General features: G+C 43.9%; 1 protein-coding gene and 3 long non-coding RNA genes across 5 annotated transcripts in view; 2 read left to right on the plus strand and 2 right to left on the minus strand.

Annotated features, from left to right (window-relative positions):
* LOC115076660 overlaps nucleotides 1–22101 on the plus strand; it is an 87648-nt gene that overhangs the window by 20535 nt on the left and 45012 nt on the right. The window lies entirely within an intron of this gene.
* Nucleotides 475–21825, minus strand: MAB21L3 (mab-21 like 3). 2 transcript variants are annotated; one of them, XM_029578362.1, is made up of 6 exons: nucleotides 21613–21825; nucleotides 11685–11825; nucleotides 8003–8294; nucleotides 5623–5804; nucleotides 3272–3466; nucleotides 475–1329 (listed from the first exon to the last, which is right to left on the minus strand). In XM_029578362.1, exons 1-6 carry the CDS (start codon nucleotides 21658–21660, stop codon nucleotides 1096–1098), a joined length of 1092 nt encoding a protein of 363 aa, XP_029434222.1. In that variant the 5' UTR covers nucleotides 21661–21825; the 3' UTR covers nucleotides 475–1095. The 2 variants fall into 2 exon arrangements, with proteins under 2 accessions (XP_029434222.1, XP_029434221.1); XM_029578361.1 differs by lacking the exon at nucleotides 21613–21825 and having other exon boundaries at nucleotides 11685–12283.
* Nucleotides 12386–13076, minus strand: LOC115076662. Its single transcript, XR_003852835.1, has 3 exons — nucleotides 13029–13076; nucleotides 12808–12930; nucleotides 12386–12730 (listed from the first exon to the last, which is right to left on the minus strand). It is a non-coding gene; the product is annotated as an uncharacterized LOC115076662 (long non-coding RNA).
* On the plus strand, nucleotides 18472–19302 carry LOC115076661. Its single transcript, XR_003852834.1, has 3 exons — nucleotides 18472–18519; nucleotides 18618–18740; nucleotides 18821–19302. It is a non-coding gene; the product is annotated as an uncharacterized LOC115076661 (long non-coding RNA).

A 22101-nucleotide genomic window follows, 5' to 3' on the forward strand; every position in this document is an offset into this window, starting at 1 on the left:
CAGAAACATGGAGGTGACCTGCACGGAGCGGCAGCTACTACCCTGAACAGAAACATGGAGGTAACCTGCACGGAGCGGCAGCTACTACCCTCAACAGAAACATGGAGGTGACCTGCACGGAGCGGCAGCTACTACCCTGAACAGAAACATGGAGGTAACCTGCAAGGAGCGGCAGCTACTACCCTGAACAGAAACATGGAGGTGACCTGCACGGAGCGGCAGCTACTACCCTGAACAGAAACATGGAGGTGACCTGCACGGAGCGGCAGCTACTACCCTGAACAGAAACATGGAGGTGACCTGCACGGAGCGGCAGCTACTACCCTGAACAGAAACATGGAGGTAACCTGCACGGAGCGGCAGCTACTACCCTGAACAGAAACATGGAGGTAACCTGCAAGGAGCGGCAGCTACTACCCTCAACAGAAACATGGAGGTAACCTGCACGGAGCGGCAGCTACTACCCTCAACAGAAACATGGAGGTAACCTGCACGGAGCTATAAGAAACTTGCTGGGCAGACTGGATGGACTATTTGCTCTTTTTCTGCGATCAATACTGTGTTACTATATTACTATATTTGTAAGTTATGTGGGATGTAATAAAATGGGATTTGGCAGGTTTACCAAAGATCTCTGTTTACATCCAGGATTATTATTATTTTTTTTTTTAAGATAAAATGTTACCATTTGCCAACCATCTCCTTGCTGAGGGCCTGATTTTAAAATGCATTTCCACCCTTAAAATTGGGTTTTACACCTGTAATTGCGCTCTACCCGTGAAAGTGGGCTTTGGAAGATTTCTGCAATATGTGCCACTGAATTGTTCATAGGATCTACTCATGTAAGTGCACTTTACTCAAGTAATTGCTGTGACAGCATGTTACAATTATGTGCGTTAACTCCTTTGAAAATTCACCTGCAGGTGCTGTCTTTTGTTTTTTACAAGTCTTTGACTTTCCGGTACATATGCCATCATGATGTTCGTAACAACTCTAAAAGGTGAATGCTAGGCTGTGGCATTGAGGATAAGTTCATAGGGAGGTGCCAAGGTGAAGGCCACAGCGTGTGCACTATAGCGTCTGGGCCGAGAGCTCTCAGGGACTAACGTGTGCTGGATTTTGCAGGAAGTCGGCCAGCTTCTGGGCCATGATGTCCAGTTCATTGGGGTTTGCATACTTGAGCAGGTTGGCGCCCTTGACGAAGTAATGCTTCAGGAAGTGCTGGCTGACGCACTTGTGCAGCTTCTTCACCAGCCGCAGGAAGCACTTGCCAAAGTTGCGCCAGTCCTTTGAGCGCGGATACTTTTCACAGGCCCACAGCAGCAGCGTCTGAAGGAGAGAAAGATTTGCATCAAAGCCTCCATTAGGAGTATGGGGGAAGGTCAACCAAAGTCATAAATCAGCAGAATCAAAGAGATTTTTAACGCCGACCTCATCATCAGGTATACCCTGGATTTTATCAAAGTAGTTCATGCATTAATTACTACTGTAGCTGATTTTTGTTATTACCTTTTGACCGAGGTACCATCTAAATTTAATTTGCTGACTCCAGTTAATTTGAAAGGCTATTGCTCACATTGTTGTTGGCTACAGTTGTAGGGAATCTATATAGATCTGGTTCTTGCCAAATTACATTGGATGCCTGCATCACACATCATTTATATTTTAAAATTGCCTATCTGGCATTTGTTGCGTCCGTCTGTGCCAGACGGCTTTGCCCCATTTGCGTCACCTTATTCACGGCTCCTCCCGCTTACCTAGGAAAGATGGCTACCGCCACGTCTACAAGCCAACCTCTCCGGCATCCCCGGAACGGCTATGGTGCAGCCTCCCGCCATGCTCCTCCCAGGTACCTACTAGGGTGTGTGTGCGTCACCCACATCTATTCCAACCTTGGCGCGAACCTCAGGGCTGTACCCTCTTGCTGACGTCATGCCATCTGGATAGATAACCTATTCTAATTTGCTAGCTCTGAGTTAGAAAGGACTCAAATCTGTTCCTGTCTAGGCTACTCTGCCGCTTCCGTGCTGCCGCTGGAAGCTCTCTCTCTGCCCTTCGAGGTAACTGCTAACCTGGGTACCTGCTCCTCGGGGGCCCTCTGCTTTATTTCAGGTGCCTTACAGGGAACAGGTACTCGCTCCTCGAGGGCCTGCTCTCCCTGCCTAGGTGCCTGCACTTCCTTCTACAACCTGGTGGAATCGCATATCTACAGCAAACACCTAGGGCCTGATTTTAAAAAGCATTTACTCGAGTAAAAACCAGGTTTACTGGAGTAAATTCACTTTACTTGAGTAAGTGGGTTTTTGAAAATTGCTACAATATATGCCATTGACTTGTCTATAGGATTTACTCACATAAGTGCACTTTACTTGAGTAAATGGCTTTTGAAAATTGCTACAATAGTAGCTACATTTACGCATGTAACTCCTTTTGAAAATTACCCCCCTAGTGAGTACACTAACTCTCAGTCTATCTCATCCACAGTACTTCCTTGCTGGGAAACCTGCTTCGGAACCTCCCATTACCAATGGGGTGAGAAGGGCTCCCTCTGCCGAGGTCCCTGAGACTGCAACTAGCAGACTGCCTCACTACTGCCACCTCTGGTGGCACTCTTCAAGTCGTATAAGAAAGAACTAACTGTTTGTGCGTTCTGAATCTAGCCTAGTACTGTGGCTCCTCACAGGGCTCCTCCCCGTGGGCATCTGCCACAGTATCCAAGGATCCACCCAAACAGCGTTCAACCATAACAGCATTCAAAGCCTTTCAGTGTGAGGGTGGTGTCTATTTACAGATTTGACTTGCATTTTACACTTCTACATGTTTACTCTCTTCATCACAAGGTCTGCTCCTAGAGGGACCTTTCTTTTAAAGGGCCAGCTGATAGGTAAAACAGGAATTGTGCTTTTTCTCTATTGCCCTTCATGCCTAGAACAACTTGCTTCTTGAGGCTCGTGTGACCGCCAGTTAATTTGCACTTTAGGAAACTGAGCTCAGACATTCTTTTCTTCTGAGGCCTTGGGTCATTGGTTTCTGCCTCTTTTGTCCCTGTGGTTGTTAGTGTTTTAGGAGGTATTTAATGGTTTGTCAGTTGTTGCATTTTAAACTTTACGGCACTCAGTATACAGAAGCTCTCTCTCTCTCTGATAGGGCCCGCCCCCATATGGCGGGCATGGTGCTCACTCTCTCTCCCCTCCTCAGGATTGGAACGCCTACAGCTGTCTCCTCACATACTCCACCCGGCCTCCACCCCCTCCATCCCTGCTGTAGCCACCTGTATATGATAAGAGGTGATGGCAGGCCTGCTTCCTGTGCACCAGCAATCCTCCGTCATCTGCCTCATGACCCGGAAGCACTTCGTCCGGCAGCCACCATCGTCATCAATGCCCTCCAGGAGCACACGCTCTGCCCGCAAGAAGGACAGCTGCCAGTGGTAATTGGAGCGAGCCATCAGATCAAACCCAAACGACTGCAAGTTAAAATTAAGATACGAAAAATTTAAACCAAATGTAGCCAGGAATATATTTTGATAAACAAAGCAGAAGAGTTTGACTTGAGAATGACCGAACAATAATTCCAAGCACACCCAAGGCGTGCACTCCTGCCAACACATCTAGGCTTTCCTCAGGCTTGTTGACTAAGGTGGCCTGATGCACCATGGCAACCGCATCCACCCAGTGATACGGTTTGTGATGTCACTTCCCTTGGAGACCGGCATCACAAAACAGACATGGGGGCAACTTGTCCATGGTTTTCACAGTAAAGGTGAAGATGAACCACATCAATTGTCAGGAGATCATAATTTGGAGTCAACACCAGCTCTGTACCATGCACTGGTCAGTGAAGAATCAAGATACAAAGTAGATTAGAAGAACGATTTTATTTATTTATTTATTTTTATGGGGGTCGGGGTGTCAAATTTAGCCAAGCCCTAAAATTCACCAAGTTAGCCGGGGCCTTCATCTTCCCCGCGAATGGCGCACATTCCGTTCATAGCATGCCAGGGTCTCATCTGCCATTTTCTGGGCAGAATTTGGCAAGTCTGGGGGGGGGATTCTGCACAAATTCCCCGCTCTGCAGTAGCACAGAATTCCCCCAGGACTACATCGTGTGGTTGGTAAGTGTGCGCTAGTGGACTGAACCATGTTGATGAACACCCCCATAGGTGTGCTACAGTGGTTCATACCATCTTCTCATTAGTAACCCACTGCGAGCTCTAGAGGCAGTAAGAGAAAGAGAGAAGAAAGGTACCCAGATAGACAGGAGGGAAGGTGTAAGGCTTGCAGTCTTATTTGCCCCCCCCCGGAGAACAAGGAAGGGAAAAGAGTCTGACGCTTTCCAAACCTATTCTCCTTTTGTCAGTGGGGTTTGCCAGGAAGATAACTGGAAACCTCAGAGTAATCTTTTCTGATTTTTCAAGAGAAAGTTTATACAGTTCGAGGTCAATGCAATAAAGTGCACCCGGCCCGGTACACAGCTTAACAAGCAGTAGGACGCACATCCTTAACCCCCGATGCAATAAGGGGATCAGCGCGTCCAAACAAAGGCGGAGCTAATAGCGCTCATCACATGTAAATGCCGTATAGATAAGGCTATTACCCCCCCCCCCCCCCCAATGCAAAAATCCTCGTGCGCCCAAGGCACATTTTTTAATCCATAAAATGTAATGCCTGCCCTGGAGTAGTGTAGTCTTCCTGCATGTCAAGGGCTTCAACTTAAAAGAAGCTGCTTTTCTATGGCTCCTCCTACTTAGTATCATCGCAATACTAAGTAGGAGGAACACACAAAGCAGGACCATGCAAAAAAAACAATAAATTGGGGGGCGCACAATATACACCCAGAATAAACACACTCCAGGCCATGTATATTGTGCGTGCGTATTGTGCCGGTAAAATAGCTTCCGGGGAAAAAACAAAACAGGTGCTTGTAAATTGAGCATCCGTTTTCCTAACCCGAGCACAGCCGCATCTCCTGAGCGCCCGATGCCATAGACATGCTAGGGCCGCACAGTTTATCCGGGGCCCGTCCGTTTTAGAATGGCAGCTCACTTACATATTGCATCAGGTGTCCAGGAGAAGTGGACGTGCACTGGGCCCAGTTTGGCCGCACGTTTTTTGTATGCACACTGTATTGCATCAGCTACAAACTCACAGGAAATCAGAAGCTGCCTCTGTCTGAGTGCCAGGTGGAGGGGTTACCCAAGCAGTATCATCCGGAGGAGGAAGGAGTCCAAGGGATCTTATCAGAGACATTGGAAATAAAGTACCAGGAAGCCCAGAATCATTCAGGAAGAGGATCTTTACCATCTTACATGGAAAATAGAATTGTGGAAGCAACATTAAGGCTTCATCTCCCTATGGATTCACCTCCCTTAAAGTGAATAGGGAGTCAGATTATCCCAAATGAAAAAATATTGCAGTAAACTTTATTCCTGTTGGAGCACCAGTGTCTGCATGGAGTGTTGTTATTTAACACCCATGTGAGAGTGCTAGCCTCGGATGAAAGATCTTTCCCACCCATTCGGGGTTGCATCAGGTCCTAGGAACTCTGTTGTGATCTGTTCTGTACAGTCAGGACATGGGAAGTGGGGGTGGCTATGTGAACATCACGGGCTACCCTCGGTACCTTGATGCACTGAGATTTCTCCTTTGACGGCCACCGTTTCAGGAAACGAGGCCAGCGAGCCTTCTTGGACCAGCAGGTGTGGATCTCCACCGTGGGAACAAGCTCCACCTCCACCTGCAGCTGTGCCGTTTCCATGGTGACTTTGACCCCCGGGCCAAAAGTTTCCATCATGCTAACTTTGTCTAGAGGAAACAGAAAATCAGTAGAAAATGTAACCTTCTAGAAAGCTTCCGTTCAAGCCCTCATACCAAAATCGTCAACCTGACTCCCTCCTGTGTTTGTTTCCGTGAGTTCCAAATTTGTATTCATTTTACCAGCTTTCCAACTCCCTATCTCCCCACCACTTCCGTTGCCTCCTGCACCTTCTCCCTGCTCCAATTCCATCATCCCCTGCTCTCTCCCCGATTCTCTTGCCAATCTCCTTTCTCTCACCCTCTTCACTTGGCATTGGATCCAGGAGCAGACATCTGTGAGCTGGGCTGGAGCAAGGCAGGTTCCAGAAACAGGTATGGACAATGGCAGAACCACGTACAGGGCTGCAGCAGAGCTGACTGGAGCAGGACCAGGTATAGAGACTAGGTGTAGGCCAGAAGTGAAGCAGGGTCCAAGCAAGATTCAGGATCTGGATATGAAGCACAGGAGGATTCCTCCACAAAGGGCTAGGCAGCCTTCTGGCTACAATCTCCTGGTTTCAGCAGCCCACTTTAACTAAGCCTCAGCCAATCTGGATCGTCTGGGAGAGTGGCCACAAGAATATTTGGGCCTTTCCTGATCTGTGACTAAAGGCTCTGCTCCTCATACTGTCTACAGTTCAAGCTCTGCTGGTGCCTTCCTTTAACAGCCAGCACTGCCACTTATGGGCAGCAAAAGTTTGTTTTCCTCCTTTCCAGAAATCTCTGGTAGGATCTGTGCTTGGCATCAAATAGACAGTCAAAGAACACACATGTGATTCCATGAATTGCTGTCTTCAGAGAAAACTGACATTTTTGGGGGTTGCAACATAAAAGATGGTGTAATATGTCAACTTTTGAGATCCTACAGGTCTGTTATTCAGATACTGGACAACTGGGTGCTTAGATTAATGGACGGGTTCAGATCCTGCTTCGACCACTGACACTCTGCCATTGCCTTAGCTACTCACCTCCATTGTAAGTTTAGGAAACCCATTGGGTTCACCACTAAATTGGTGTCCTTAGGACAGGGATTCTAATGCTTTCTTCCAACTTAAATCCATGCCTTTGTTTCGAGATGGGAGTGTTTCCAAAGGAGGTGTAGAGACCCCTAGTGAGTTTCTGGTGATTATGTCCAGTCGGGAGCCTGCAGGGAGAGCGCAGGACCTCCCCTCCTTGACAAATCGACCTCTTGCTTCCCCTCAGGGAAGACAAGGAGAGAGCCCTTTCTTGGCTAATGCAGGGGATCACCGCTGGGTATCCAGAGAGTTTCTGGAATCCAATGTAGCCGTCTGCTGTGTATAGAGAGGAGGAAAGACAGTGTGGCCAACTAATATCATGCTTTCAGGGGTTACCCATCCTTTAGAAACAGGGCGCAGGAGAGAGGAGTCATGTCTACAGTCAGCAGCGTGAGAAGCAGGATCTCCAGGTACTGGAGTCTGGTGGAAGGAGCGGTGGCAGAGAAATCCGCAAAGAGCTTAATTCATGCAGAGAGAACAATCTGGGGAAGGAAGAAAGAAAGCCAGTGACGGCCTTTAGTGACCCCCCCGAGACAACTGGAAAGTAAAGCGCTCTGGCAGAGAAGTTATCTGTCCGAGAGACAAATCCTACTAGGATTTTCTGTAAGCAGTGAAGTTGTACAGCTGCATCTCACGACAGCACTTCCCTGACTCATCACCTGCTAAGCGTACTCCATGTGAAGCTTTCACCCCAGAAGACCTTCATTTTCCATGAAGTTTTATTACTTTGGAGCAGTTCCCGTGGGGCAGGTGCCGTCCCTGCCTGCGAGTCCAGTTGCAGCAAGCTGTACCCCAGCAGGGCTCAGAAGTGTTATCTTCAACCCCCCCTCCAGTAAGGACAGCAGAAGAGGGGCGACATAAGCCTGTACGTGGTTCTGCTATTGTCCATACCTGTTTCTGTGCATTTTTTCTCCTAGTTGCAAAAATTGGGAAAAAAAAATGTAAGTAAATAGGCCCTTTAGGTAAGGACACTTAAATGGATGGACAATCTAAGTCCTATAATGCAGCTCATTACAACGTAGAATTGCACTATTTTTGGTTCCCATTATGGGGGAATATCTATGCTCTGCCAGCCCACGTTTCTTTTTGCAATCTCACTACCTCTGAGTTGCCACCCTTAATATTTTATTTTCACCTCGCTGAATCGACTTTACTTCCATGTTAAGCTATGCCAACACCAGAGTAACTCACCGGAGAGGTTACAGGATGTAATCGACTTTTCCAGCAGCACTCGGAAAAGCCCCAGGACCTTGGCAGGGACAATGTCACCTTCGACGTTCACGTCAGGCTCGCACCACTGCCGGGAGCTTTTCAGAAACTGTTCCATTTCTAGCCACTGGTGCAGCTTCTCTGGGCCCACCACCGGCGAGAGCAGCCTGGCACCACTCAACGTGTAATAGCGCCAGCGCCTCTTTCTGCGCTGCTTGTACCCTGCCAGGCCATACAGGGGAACTGTGATGAGTAACTGGGCAGGTGCCAAGACCTAGAAAAATTCAGCAAGCAAGCCTTAGCAACAAGGTACAGCAAGCAGCTGGAGAGAAACTGTAATTAGGTGGATGTCCTGGAACTGAGGCACTGTAGCTGATGGATAGTCTCTGTTAGCTCACAAGACATAAGACTTGCCATACTGGGTCAGACCAAGGCTCCATCAAGCCCAGCTCTCTGTTTCCATCAGTGGCCAATCCAGGTCACAAGTACCTGGCAGGATCCCAAGGGGTAGAGAGATTCCAAGCTGCTTATCCCAAGAATACGCAGGGGATTTCTGCAACTCCACCTTAATAATGGTTAATGGACTTTTCCTTCAGGAACTTGTCCAAACCTTTTTAAACACAGTTATACTAATAGCTTTCACCACATCCTCTGGCAGCGCATTCCAGAGCTTATGTGTTGAGTAAAAAAATATTTTCTCTTATTAGTTTTAAATGTAATACCCAGTAACTTCATTGTGTGTCCCCTGGTCTTTGTAGTTTTTGAAAGAGTAAAACAACTGATTAAAGTTTATTCGTTCCATTCCACTCATTTTATAGACCTCTATCATATCCCCCCTCAGCCGTCTCTTCTCCAAGCTGAAGAGTCCTAACCTCTTTAGCCTTTCTTCAAAGGGGGAATTTTTCCATCCCCTTTATCATCTTGCTTGCCCTTCTCTGTACCTTTCCTAATTCTGCTATATATCTTTCTTGAGATGTGGTGACCAGAACTGAACACAATACTCAAGATGAGGTCGCACCATGGAGAGATACAGAGGCATTATGATATTCTCTGCTTTACTCTCCATTCCTTTCCTAACAATCCCGAGCAATCTATTTGCTTTCTTGGCTGCAGCTGCACACTGAGCAGAAGATTTCAACGTATTTTCAGCGACACCTAGATCCTTTTCCTGAATGGTGACTCCTAATGTTGAACCTTGCATTGTGTAGCTATAATTTGGGTTACTCTTCCCTAAGTGCATCACGTTGCACTTGTCCATATTAAATTTAATTTTCCATTTGCATGCCCAGTCTCCCAGTTTTGCAAGGTCCTCTTGCAATTTCTCACAATCTTCTTGCAATTTAACAACTTTGAATAATTTTGTGTAATTGGCAAATTTGATCAGCTCACTCGTTGTTCCCATTTCTATCTCGTTTATAAATATATTAAAAAGCATCAGTCCCAGAACAGATCCCTGGGGCACGCCCCTATTCACCATTTTCCCATTGGGAAAATTGACCATTTTGCCCTACTCTCTCTTTTCTATCTTGTAACCAGGTGGCAGTCCACAGCAGGACACTGCCCCTATGGGAAACATTAATATGCTGTTGGAGCTGGGAATTGAATTTCTAAGGACTAACATGTGAATGCACCCAAGTTAGTGCAAGATCTTTTGGCTGAGATGCGGGGAGGGAATGGTGGCAAAAAACTGCCCTCCCGTATGCTCTGAGGGTTATGAGGCAATACAACCCCCAGCAGGCAGAAGAACCAGTGACTTTCTGGTCCAAAAGCAACAGTTTTATTCAAGACCCAAACGAATATGCACCTTCTGGCCAGGCAAGAGAAGCTGGGCTGCCTCTTCTCTCTTTGCCTTGCACCATATCATGCCCAGCAGGTCTGAGCACAGAGACGTGGATATGTAGAGAGGATGCTGCACTGGGGCTCAGCCCTGGATAAGAGAAACATGAGCCTGAAACCACCACTAGCACTCAGCTTGCGAGAAAGAATTTACTCCAGCTCAAGTAACAACCTTACTGCTCTAGGATTCACAGTTTGCCAAATAGGTTTCCTTGCTTTCTTGCTACTTCTCTGGCAGAAGTACGGCAGCAACGAGGGCCGTGTTAAATCAACCGTACGGTTGAGTGCTACCTTCAAAAAGACCTCCGGGAATGTGAAAGGGTCACAAGGCCTAGGAGCCGTAGCTCTACTTGCCCGACTTATTCCAGGCAATGGCTGCTACCCCATGGCCCAGGGAAGCCATGAGCAGGAAGAAGACAGCCCGAGCTTCAGCAGCCGCTTTTCACTGCACAGTAACTAAGTGCAGCCGGGCCCTGTTCTGGAAATTCTGGAGGAAGTGGATGGAACCCAAACACCTTCCCCTGCCTAGCGCGGCAGGTGGCAGTGCTGAAATGTTTTTAAAAGGAGTTAGCAGCACCAGAGCCTTCCAACAATATTCAGCAAGTTACCTGTGGCTCTAAGATCTATGAAATAAAACTTGCATGCAACAATTATCCAGGCTTGGAACGGAGGAGCAGCTTGGCGGCTGGAGCAGCGGGCTGAGAACCAGGGCAGCCAGGGCTCAGATCCTGCTTATGACTTTGGGCAAATCACGTCACCCTCCATGGCCTCAGGTAAGATAATAAGCCCTCTGGAGAAGGGAACCACTGACTGTATCTGCTTATATCTTGCCTTGAGCTTGGAAAGGTTGAGTATTAATCTAAATCCTAAACTGTGCAAGAGAAATAGAACGGACGTGGTGGTGAAGCTTTACTGAAGCCAAGTTTAAAATCCATTTGTATCAAAACTTAGTGGGCAGATAAAGGCATAACAGAAGGAGAATGTGTTAAAAGTCTGAGCTCTGCCAGAGTATCATGCATAGAAGGGAGATGCAGATTAGAAAAGACACTGTGAGCTCCATCACACCGGCCGAGGCTGGGGATATGTCAAGATGGATGTCTTGGATGATGGAAAGCAATATCCCGGGGAGTTCAAGGTGCTTCTGGGAGTAATGCTAATGAGCACAGCTGGGAAATAAGATCTGGCCCAGGGAAGGGGAAGAGGTTTGGGTGAAAAGCATTAAAGAGCATGGCTTGAAGAGGAGGTTGTGATAGGATTACTGGCAGGGTAACAGTAAAAGGTAATGGGGGGGGCGCATTACCCTGACGGGTACACATAGTACCTCATTGTACCTGAACTGCTGGATGGAGTTGCCGTTTCCCATGCATCAGGGACAGGCACTTGGCTAGTAAGTTGGGCTGATCTGATTCCTGACCAAAGTAGAGGCCAAGAGAGGGTACAGAACATGGGGAGACAGAGTCAGGTCTTTATTCTGCATGAGAGCTGTGAAAAAGTCACCAAAAGGACGCCACAGGACGGTTTCATTCTGGTGCTAGATAACGGATCAGTATCCAGCTAGGCTGCGATCTGTCACCAACACATGCAAAATATTTGACTAAAATCACTCCTGTTTTCTAGACACAGTAAAGGCAGATTTAAGATAAGTTTATCATTTACATTCTCCACGTATCAAAAGAAAGCTTCCTTATGCCGCCCCTAGGAGATGTTGCAGCCCCTCCCACTACCCTCCAGCACTAACCGTGAGCGACCCCTACAACCTCATTCATGGTCCCTCAGCATTCTCCGGGAGCGGCCTTACAAAGCCCCCTGCCCCCAAGCCAGTGCCCACCTTGATGTTCTTGTTATACATGCCAGAGTTGGAAATGGGTTGGAAGCGCATGTCCTTGGTGCTGACTTCTGTGGTCAGCTGCTGGATGACCATCTGTACCTCTTCCACCACTTTGGAGACCAGGTGGTGCCTGAGCTCCATCTGCAGTAAGTGAGGGCAGGGAGAAGGCAGTGTAAGAAAGTAAAGTCTGGCTGGCATGGTGAAGGAGAAAGCACACTCGCACCCATAAAGCAGAAAGGCAAGACTTTCTGACCTCCCAGCGAGGCTTCAAGCAGTGCACCTGAATCATCTGAAGAGTAAGCACGTTAACTGGCATTGGCAGCAGCAGGAAATGCTTTCAGACTCCCATTGCGTACTCGTTAAGTCATTCCAGATTTTACGTTTCTGGCCCAGGCCCTAAATCACCAATAATGTCTCCATTTCTACCTAAGCTCAAATTTTGCCACTTAATCTCTACTTTCTGTTAGGTAGGATTTTGCTGTTATAGATAAAGTATGGTATGAGTGGGTCTCTAGGGTGAGTGCACCTTGTGCTTAAGAGTGGGAGCAGGTTCTCGTGCAGCAAGACTTGAGAGATTACATCTGGTAGGCAGCAGGGATTCCTGGTCGGTCTGCTCATTTACCAAGCCCAATTACCCAAATAAGGAGAACCTTATATCATATAACATGTATCATTTAAAACACACATTTATTTAAGAAAGACACAACTTAATATAAACCCACATATACAGTCATACATTTAAAATATCACAAACGTGAAAGTCATATAGGCAGGAAATATTCATAAACAAGATGTAAACATAAACAATATAACATTCAGATGAATCATCCCATATATTGTATTAAAGTGCTTCTAAGTGCAAGTTCTCGTAGCTTTCAGTTTCACAGCTCTCCTCCGTTAAATTCTCATGGCTTTGAGCTTCACAGTCCTCCTTCATTGATCACTGCCATAATGAAATTCACTCGAATACCACCCATCACTACTCCCGACGAAGATCTCCGTTTCACCTGACAAGCAGGCTTCCTCAGGGGAAACGTCTAATATCACTGCAACAATCAAACACCATTTAACTCATCCCACATAAAACAAATAACACCATATCGCTTTAACTATAAATCCTTACCATGCGAGTCCAACCAAGGGACACACAAAAATTGTATATCCAAGTCACGAATTTTTTCAAAAATCTTTAATTCACTTGAACTTCATCAAAACTTCATATCCATTCTTCAATATGGTCACAACACTGCAAACCACAAGCATTATTTTAAATCGTGAAAATTTATCAAAATTTAAAGAAATGAGAGACAGCATACAACCTGAACAAACACTACCACCACATACCTTCAAAAAGTGGAAGTGACATCATCACTTGCTTTCTGCAAGGATCTCCATTCTACACGCCTAGTGATTTGCCTACTCTATATATAGTCCTCTGCCACCTGAACTACCAATTAAAGAACTCTAATTAATTCACTCATCAACCCTAATCCGATACTACCAATACTAGAGGGAACCACACAATCAACCCGACGCAACAAATCTGCATCGGAGCACTCCAAATAGATCACCAATGAACTCCAACAAAAAATAAACTTCCATCCCTTCACTCATTTAATGAAAGCTCCCCATTCAATTGGGCCGTTGAGTCCATGTGGACTCACAGTATCCCAATTAAAAATATAACGTTGTTCAACCCGTCTTAAAATTGCTGATAAATCACCCCCAAACTGAAGTTTGATCTTTTTAATAATGAAGAATTTTAATTCTTCTATTGAGTGACTATTATCACTCCAGTGCTTGACTAATGGAGCATTTTCAACACCTAACCTAATCCTACTTCTATGTTCCCCGATACGTAATTTAATAGCTCTGGTAGTTTGCCCAATATAAATGAGCTGACATGGGCAGATGATTGCATAAATCACACCATTGGAGGTGCAAGTAAACCTTTCAGGGATCACATAGGGTTGACTCAAATTCGAATGATAAAACACTTTCAATGGTAACACATGCTCACAAACAGAACAAGATCCACACGCAAATTGACCCCATTCAGAATCTACTCCACTATCCAAACTCCCACCAAGCTTTAAATTGTCCCATAAGTTTTTCCGTTTTTTCAAAGAGAAAATAGGTTCATCAACAAAAATATTCAATGGAGATAATACATGCCAATATTTCTTAACAATGTCCTTAATTTGAGCAGCCTTAGTAGAATAAGGAATAGTACAAACTAATCGAGAAAGAGGCTCCTTCTGCGAATTAATCAACAAATTGTCCCTGTTAGAAAACAAGGCACGTTTGTATGCCCTTTTTAAAACAGAATTTGAGTAACCACGGTTCTTAAATCTGGTGTTCAATTTTTCAGATTGTATTTTAAATTCATCGGTGGAGGTACATAAACGCCTGTATCTAAGGAACTGTCCCACTGGTATATTATTCTTCAATTGCAGCGGATGAAAGCTACGAGAATGCAAAAGTGTGTTTTTATCCGTGGGTTTCCTGTATACAGTGGTCATTATCTGAAAGTCCTGTAAAAATACCTTCATGTCTAAAAAAGAAACAACATTTTTGTCCATAGTTACTGAGAATTTCAAATTCGGATCACCACAATTAATAACATGAAAAAATTTTTTCAGATCCTCAACTTCCCCTCTCCAAACCATAAAAACGTCATCTATATATCTCCCCCACCAAAGAACCTGTGTGTACCAGTTGGAAGAATAAACTACTCGTTGTTCGAATGCTGCCACATAAAGACATGCTAAGGTCGGCGCAATCGGTGAACCCATAGGGATTCCTTTGATTTGCAGAAAAAATCGAGACTTATATGAAAAATAACTATTGAATAAAGTAATCTCTGCTATAGTCAACAAAAATTGTAATTTTTTCTCCGAAAAGTCCATAGACCCAAGTAGGTCTTTAATAATGTCAAGGGCAGCAGGCTGTGGAACGTTCGTATAAAGGGCAGTGATATCTGCTGTAACCAAAAGCCAATCTGATTCAACTTTAGGCAATAACTTTAATTGGTTAAGAAAATGGATGGAATCCTTTATATAAGAAGGAATAAGGAGTGCTAGAGGTTGTAAGATCTTATCTAAATATTTTGACAGTGGCTCAAAAATTGAACCTATGCCAGACACTATAGGCCGACCGGGGGGAGACTCAAGGGACTTATGAATTTTTGGCAAGATAAAAAAATGTGGAATACATGGACAAACTACTGTAAGATAGTTAAACTCTTTGCCAGAAATAATCTTATCCTTAAATGCTGCCTGTAAAATGTTATTAATCCGCATATGAATATCACGAGTAGGGTCAGTATCTAAAGCTGTATAATATTCAGTGTCTTCTAACTGTCTAAGCACCTCAATATCATAATTCACTTCATCTAGCACCACAATTCCTCCTCCCTTATCTGCTGAAACAATTTTAATGGAACTATCATTCTGTAATTCCTTCAAGGCTAACCATTCATTTTTAGACAAGTTGTATTCTGGAATTTCCCTAATTTTATCCAAATTATCCAAATCAGTCATAACCAAAGTTTCAAAAGCCTGAATCAAAGTACTAGGGGGTGTTGGTGGAGACCATCCTGAAGGTTTAAACAAAACATTTTTATCAGGGGTATAATCACTTGGTCCAAAAAACTCTCTGATATGGAGTCTACGAAAAAATTTTTGAAGTTCAACACGAGTTTGAAAGGGATCATATCTAGAAAACGGTGCGAAAGAAAACCCTTTATCCAATACATTAATCATAGAGGTCGAAAGTTGTTTCGAAGATAAATTCACAACGGCCTCACAACCATAGTTGTGATTCACAACAATATCCCTCGTAACCCCATCTAATTTTAAGTTCAATGGCGGAGATTGTAATTCGTCTGCGTCCTTGTGCTTTTTTGTGTACGAAACGTTTTTGAATTTTTGTTGCCTTGGGACCGAACGCCTAAAAAAGACGAGGAAGAATGTTCATCTCTATTTTCAGAAGCAATGTCCTTAAAATGAACATGCCGAGAATCTAATTTGTTTTTCGCTGTGTTTTGACCACTATCATCCCCTGAATCATCAGAGGATGAAAAATCACCTCGTTTCTTAAAACCCTTCTTTCTATTCACATTCATCCACGGGTAGACATAGCCACCCGTGTAATCCCTTTCATCACGTCTAAATTTATTGATCTTAAATAATTTAATCTCTTTCCTCAAATCGTCTAATTGGACCTGTAAATCCCCCAACTGATTTTCCACTGTATCTTTGGGACAACATTCAAACACTTTGGTCAGTTCATCATCAATTTCAATCTTAAGTAACTCAATTTTAGTTTTGGTGGTTTCCACAAGTAAGAGCATCAAATCATGCGAGCACTTATTTAAAATGGAATTCCATTTTAAAATAAATGCTTCATCTTCATTAAACATAGAAGGTTCCTTATTAAGACGTAACCCACGGGGTATACGTTTAATGTGGCAGTATTCAGCTAGAGTGGCAGCGTGCAGTTCCATTCGGATGGCTTTTTTTCTATTCCTAACATAATTTTCCCAGTTCCCACTAGAAGTTTCTGTGGAAGTATTATCAAATAAATGATAACCAACACCCCCTAGTACTTTGATTCAGGCTTTTGAAACTTTGGTTATGACTGATTTGGATAATTTGGATAAAATTAGGGAAATTCCAGAATACAACTTGTCTAAAAATGAATGGTTAGCCTTGAAGGAATTACAGAATGATAGTTCCATTAAAATTGTTTCAGCAGATAAGGGAGGAGGAATTGTGGTGCTAGATGAAGTGAATTATGATATTGAGGTGCTTAGACAGTTAGAAGACACTGAATATTATACAGCTTTAGATACTGACCCTACTCGTGATATTCATATGCGGATTAATAACATTTTACAGGCAGCATTTAAGGATAAGATTATTTCTGGCAAAGAGTTTAACTATCTTACAGTAGTTTGTCCATGTATTCCACATTTTTTTATCTTGCCAAAAATTCATAAGTCCCTTGAGTCTCCCCCCGGTCGGCCTATAGTGTCTGGCATAGGTTCAATTTTTGAGCCACTGTCAAAATATTTAGATAAGATCTTACAACCTCTAGCACTCCTTATTCCTTCTTATATAAAGGATTCCATCCATTTTCTTAACCAATTAAAGTTATTGCCTAAGGTTGAATCAGATTGGCTTTTGGTTACAGCAGATATCACTGCCCTTTATACGAACGTTCCACAGCCTGCTGCCCTTGACATTATTAAAGACCTACTTGGGTCTATGGACTTTTCGGAGAAAAAATTACAATTTTTGTTGACTATAGCAGAGATTACTTTATTCAATAGTTATTTTTCATATAAGTCTCGATTTTTTCTGCAAATCAAAGGAATCCCTATGGGTTCACCGATTGCGCCGACCTTAGCATGTCTTTATGTGGCAGCATTCGAACAACGAGTAGTTTATTCTTCCAACTGGTACACACAGGTTCTTTGGTGGGGGAGATATATAGATGACGTTTTTATGGTTTGGAGAGGGGAAGTTGAGGATCTGAAAAAAATTTTTCATGTTATTAATTGTGGTGATCCGAATTTGAAATTCTCAGTAACTATGGACAAAAATGTTGTTTCTTTTTTAGACATGAAGGTATTTTTACAGGACTTTCAGATAATGACCACTGTATACAGGAAACCCACGGATAAAAACACACTTTTGCATTCTCGTAGCTTTCATCCGCTGCAATTGAAGAATAATATACCAGTGGGACAGTTCCTTAGATACAGGCGTTTATGTACCTCCACCGATGAATTTAAAATACAATCTGAAAAATTGAACACCAGATTTAAGAACCGTGGTTACTCAAATTCTGTTTTAAAAAGGGCATACAAACGTGCCTTGTTTTCTAACAGGGACAATTTGTTGATTAATTCGCAGAAGGAGCCTCTTTCTCGATTAGTTTGTACTATTCCTTATTCTACTAAGGCTGCTCAAATTAAGGACATTGTTAAGAAATATTGGCATGTATTATCTCCATTGAATATTTTTGTTGATGAACCTATTTTCTCTTTGAAAAAACGGAAAAAACTTATGGGACAATTTAAAGCTTGGTGGGAGTTTGGATAGTGGAGTAGATTCTGAATGGGGTCAATTTGCGTGTGGATCTTGTTCTGTTTGTGAGCATGTGTTACCATTGAAAGTGTTTTATCATTCGAATTTGAGTCAACCCTATGTGATCCCTGAAAGGTTTACTTGCACCTCCAATGGTGTGATTTATGCAATCATCTGCCCATGTCAGCTCATTTATATTGGGCAAACTACCAGAGCTATTAAATTACGTATCGGGGAACATAGAAGTAGGATTAGGTTAGGTGTTGAAAATGCTCCATTAGTCAAGCACTGGAGTGATAATAGTCACTCAATAGAAGAATTAAAATTCTTCATTATTAAAAAGATCAAACTTCAGTTTGGGGGTGATTTATCAGCAATTTTAAGACGGGTTGAACAACGTTATATTTTTAATTGGGATACTGTGAGTCCACATGGACTCAACGGCCCAATTGAATGGGGAGCTTTCATTAAATGAGTGAAGGGATGGAAGTTTATTTTTGTTGGAGTTCATTGGTGATCTATTTGGAGTGCTCCGATGCAGATTTGTTGCGTCGGGTTGATTGTGTGGTTCCCTCTAGTATTGGTAGTATCGGATTAGGGTTGATGAGTGAATTAATTAGAGTTCTTTAATTGGTAGTTCAGGTGGCAGAGGACTATATATAGAGTAGGCAAATCACTAGGCGTGTAGAATGGAGATCCTTGCAGAAAGCAAGTGATGATGTCACTTCCACTTTTTGAAGGTATGTGGTGGTAGTGTTTGTTCAGGTTGTATGCTGTCTCTCATTTCTTTAAATTTTGATAAATTTTCACGATTTAAAATAATGCTTGTGGTTTGCAGTGTTGTGACCATATTGAAGAATGGATATGAAGTTTTGATGAAGTTCAAGTGAATTAAAGATTTTTGAAAAAATTCGTGACTTGGATATACAATTTTTGTGTGTCCCTTGGTTGGACTCGCATGGTAAGGATTTATAGTTAAAGCGATATGGTGTTATTTGTTTTATGTGGGATGAGTTAAATGGTGTTGTTTGATTGTTGCAGTGATATTAGACGTTTCCCCTGAGGAAGCCTGCTTGTCAGGTGAAACGGAGATCTTCGTCGGGAGTAGTGATGGGTGGTATTCGAGTGAATTTCATTATGGCAGTGATCAATGAAGGAGGACTGTGAAGCTCAAAGCCATGAGAATTTAACGGAGGAGAGCTGTGAAACTGAAAGCTACGAGAACTTGCACTTAGAAGCACTTTAATACAATATATGGGATGATTCATCTGAATGTTATATTGTTTATGTTTACATCTTGTTTATGAATATTTCCTGCCTATATGACTTTCACGTTTGTGATATTTTAAATGTATGACTGTATATGTGGGTTTATATTAAGTTGTGTCTTTCTTAAATAAATGTGTGTTTTAAATGATACATGTTATATGATATAAGGTTCTCCTTATTTGGGTAATTGTGTATATTGGGGAACCAATATTTGATTATTGTCCCTCAGTTATCATTTACCAAGCCCAGCAAGGCCATGCCAACTATGGAAACCAGAGTCTCATCTCTAGTCTCCTAGGACAGGGGTTCTTACTTCAGTTCGTGGGACACACCTACCCAGTCAGTTTTCCAGGATACCCACAATTAATATATGCATGAGATAGATGTGCATGCAAATCTCTCTCATACATATTCATTATGGATGTCCTGAAAACCTGATTGGCTAATTGAGAAGCCTTGTCCTAGGTAATGCCCAGCAGCACCTGGGACCAATAGTCTACAGCGGCCACGGGGAAATGTCTTAGAACGTGGCGGAGATGGACTGGTAAAAAGAGCGCTGGGAAGGGTTGTGAGTGCTGATAAGAGTGACTAAGACTAAAGATGTTGGAGAACCAGATTAAGAGCTGAATACTATGATAAAGGAAAAAGAACTTGAAGTATGTTTATTTTGCTCTGCTGTGGATTCCTGTGCATAATCCTTTTGGTGATTTTCATTATTGTGAATTGACTGTTGGTAACTTCAGAAGAAGAAAGATTTATAATTTTGCAACATAGTTCAGTGAATGAGTCTTTGATTACTCACAGCCCAGGGTTGTATGCTCAAGGTGTGAGACTGCCTCCAAAGGGATTGAAGATTTTGTTATAGGGGTGTAGGGGACTGACTCCAGCCTCTCTTAAAACACTTATCTTTATTACAGCTTCATAATCACCCAACAGTAGCTTGTCTTCCTTTCAGAATAGTATACTCCATTACTCACAGTTCCAGTACCACTTCTCTCAGTACTCATACAGCTTCATTATAGCTCAGGCTTTGGACAGTAATATTCTGCAGGAGCTGCCTTCCTCCTGGAGACCGGGGCCTGCTCTGACTATCCCCACCTGGATCCCAGCTCTTATTCCTCCCCTGCTGGGCCCACCCCCAGAACTCTCTCTCACAAGGGGAATTAAAAGGGAACAGGCACCTAGCCTGGTCCTGCACCAGTTTAAGGGGGAATATAGGGGCACTGCCTCATAGGGTGCAAGCAGATGGTTTCAGAGGGGAAAGAGAGAGAATACAGCCTTTTCCTCTGGCCCAAGTCCAGTCCACCATCTACCTGACCATTTTGTGAATTCTGAGGCCACAGACACAATTATAAAAAGCAAAAAAGGTGTTATACATTTAACTTAATAATAATAAAAAAAAAAAATTGGCATCCCTGAGTTTATCAGGCATATTACATCTTAGTGCTGCTTACTTGCTCAACTGTGGCTAATTAAGATTTTAATAAAAACTGGAATGGCGCAAATGAATAGGAGTCTTAAAATAGACAGTGCCTTTTATAGTTTGTACTTTTCTTGGTCTAGGTTAGTATCTGAAGCGCAAGGGCATTCCATGGGCTGTGGTTACTGTGCCAGAGCCTGACATGGTTGTAGGTTGTGTGACATCCTAGGATAACTGCTTTTCTGTTGGTTAGGCGCCTGGGTGTAACATCGTAATGATTGCAGATTAAGACCAGATTGTCCATCCAGTCTGTCCAGCAATTTTCGTAGGGTAGTAACTGCCTCTCCATGCAGGTTACCCCCATGCCCTCTGTTATAGCAATCAATGCTTTCCTGTCCTGTAGTTATGCTGCCTCAGAGAGCCCTGGAATCAGCATAGGCTGCCTGACCTTGCCACTGTTTGGAGCTAAGGGGTGTGAGCATCATCCAATACTTTAATAATACTGGGCTTGAAATGAGGCCACGAAATGTTTGTGGCACAAAGGTGGCAGCAAGGACTTTAACCTCCGCCTTTGGGGTGGGGGAAATACCAGTCCCAGGCAGTGGCTGCCTGCAGGAGGTCCCCTTCCAGCCATCCCCAGTTACAGATGAAAGTTACGCAAAATGACAATAACTAGATGAGCGCAGCCTGGTTTTACCCTGGCTGCAGACCAGCAATGAATGGAAAGTAGTCCTGTTATGTCTATTTTCAGGACCTAAGAGCAGTCTCGAAAGAAAAGCCAGCAGTAACTCAAGCTGTAACCAAGGGGCTATGGAAAGCAGGGGCAGCTTTCCTGCGCAATCCAAGAAAAACCAAACATCGTCAGTCTTCAAGAGTTTGCACAACAGGTTAATCCACGTCCCAGCTAACAGGAGGAGAACGTGTACTATTTTCTCTCACAAGAACTTAGAAAGTTGGGCAGGGATTCAGACAAGGAAGAAGGGAGGAGTGGAAGATCGGGAGCCGGGACAGAAAGGAGGGGGGAAGTCATAGAAACAGAGGTGTGTGGGTGCATGCGTGTGTGTTGGGTGGAGACGGTCTTGTCTGTGCGACACGTTACAGACAGACAGACAGATGAGAGCTGGGCCGTCAATCATCCTCTTACCTTGCTTTGCAGGTTATGGTCTAAACTCGCTTCTGTAAAATCTTTCATTTTCAAATGCTCCCCTTGTGCAAACAACGTAATTCGGTTCTGCAGTCCAGAACTCTGGCTTTCTGGCAGCTCTCTCGGACGATAACGCTGCAAAGATGTTTATTTGCACACATTGACGACACACCACTCTGTTTTCTCTGTCTCCGAATTACACTTTTTCACTAGGAAGCTATGCTTTAAAAAGGTGAACAGGTGGGTTGGGCTGGGCTGACCCCCCCGACCGTGCTGCCTGCTGCCAGTAGAAAATTAGGGTCAATGCCCAAGCTGGGCGTTTGCCTCTCCAGGCATTGTGCATGCGTGCAGGGCTGTGGAGGGAATCGCCCCCCTGTGGTCCCTGGCCAAAAGACTGGCACTGAAATGGGTGGGTTAGATAGGGATATCAGGAGGGGGATCCCAGCTGGTCCTGGCCACAGGCCGGGGTTTAGGCATAGCCGCTGCCTT

The sequence above is a fragment of the Rhinatrema bivittatum genome, chromosome 15, assembly GCF_901001135.1.
Source record: "Rhinatrema bivittatum chromosome 15, aRhiBiv1.1, whole genome shotgun sequence".
NCBI lineage: Eukaryota > Metazoa > Chordata > Amphibia > Gymnophiona > Rhinatrematidae > Rhinatrema > Rhinatrema bivittatum.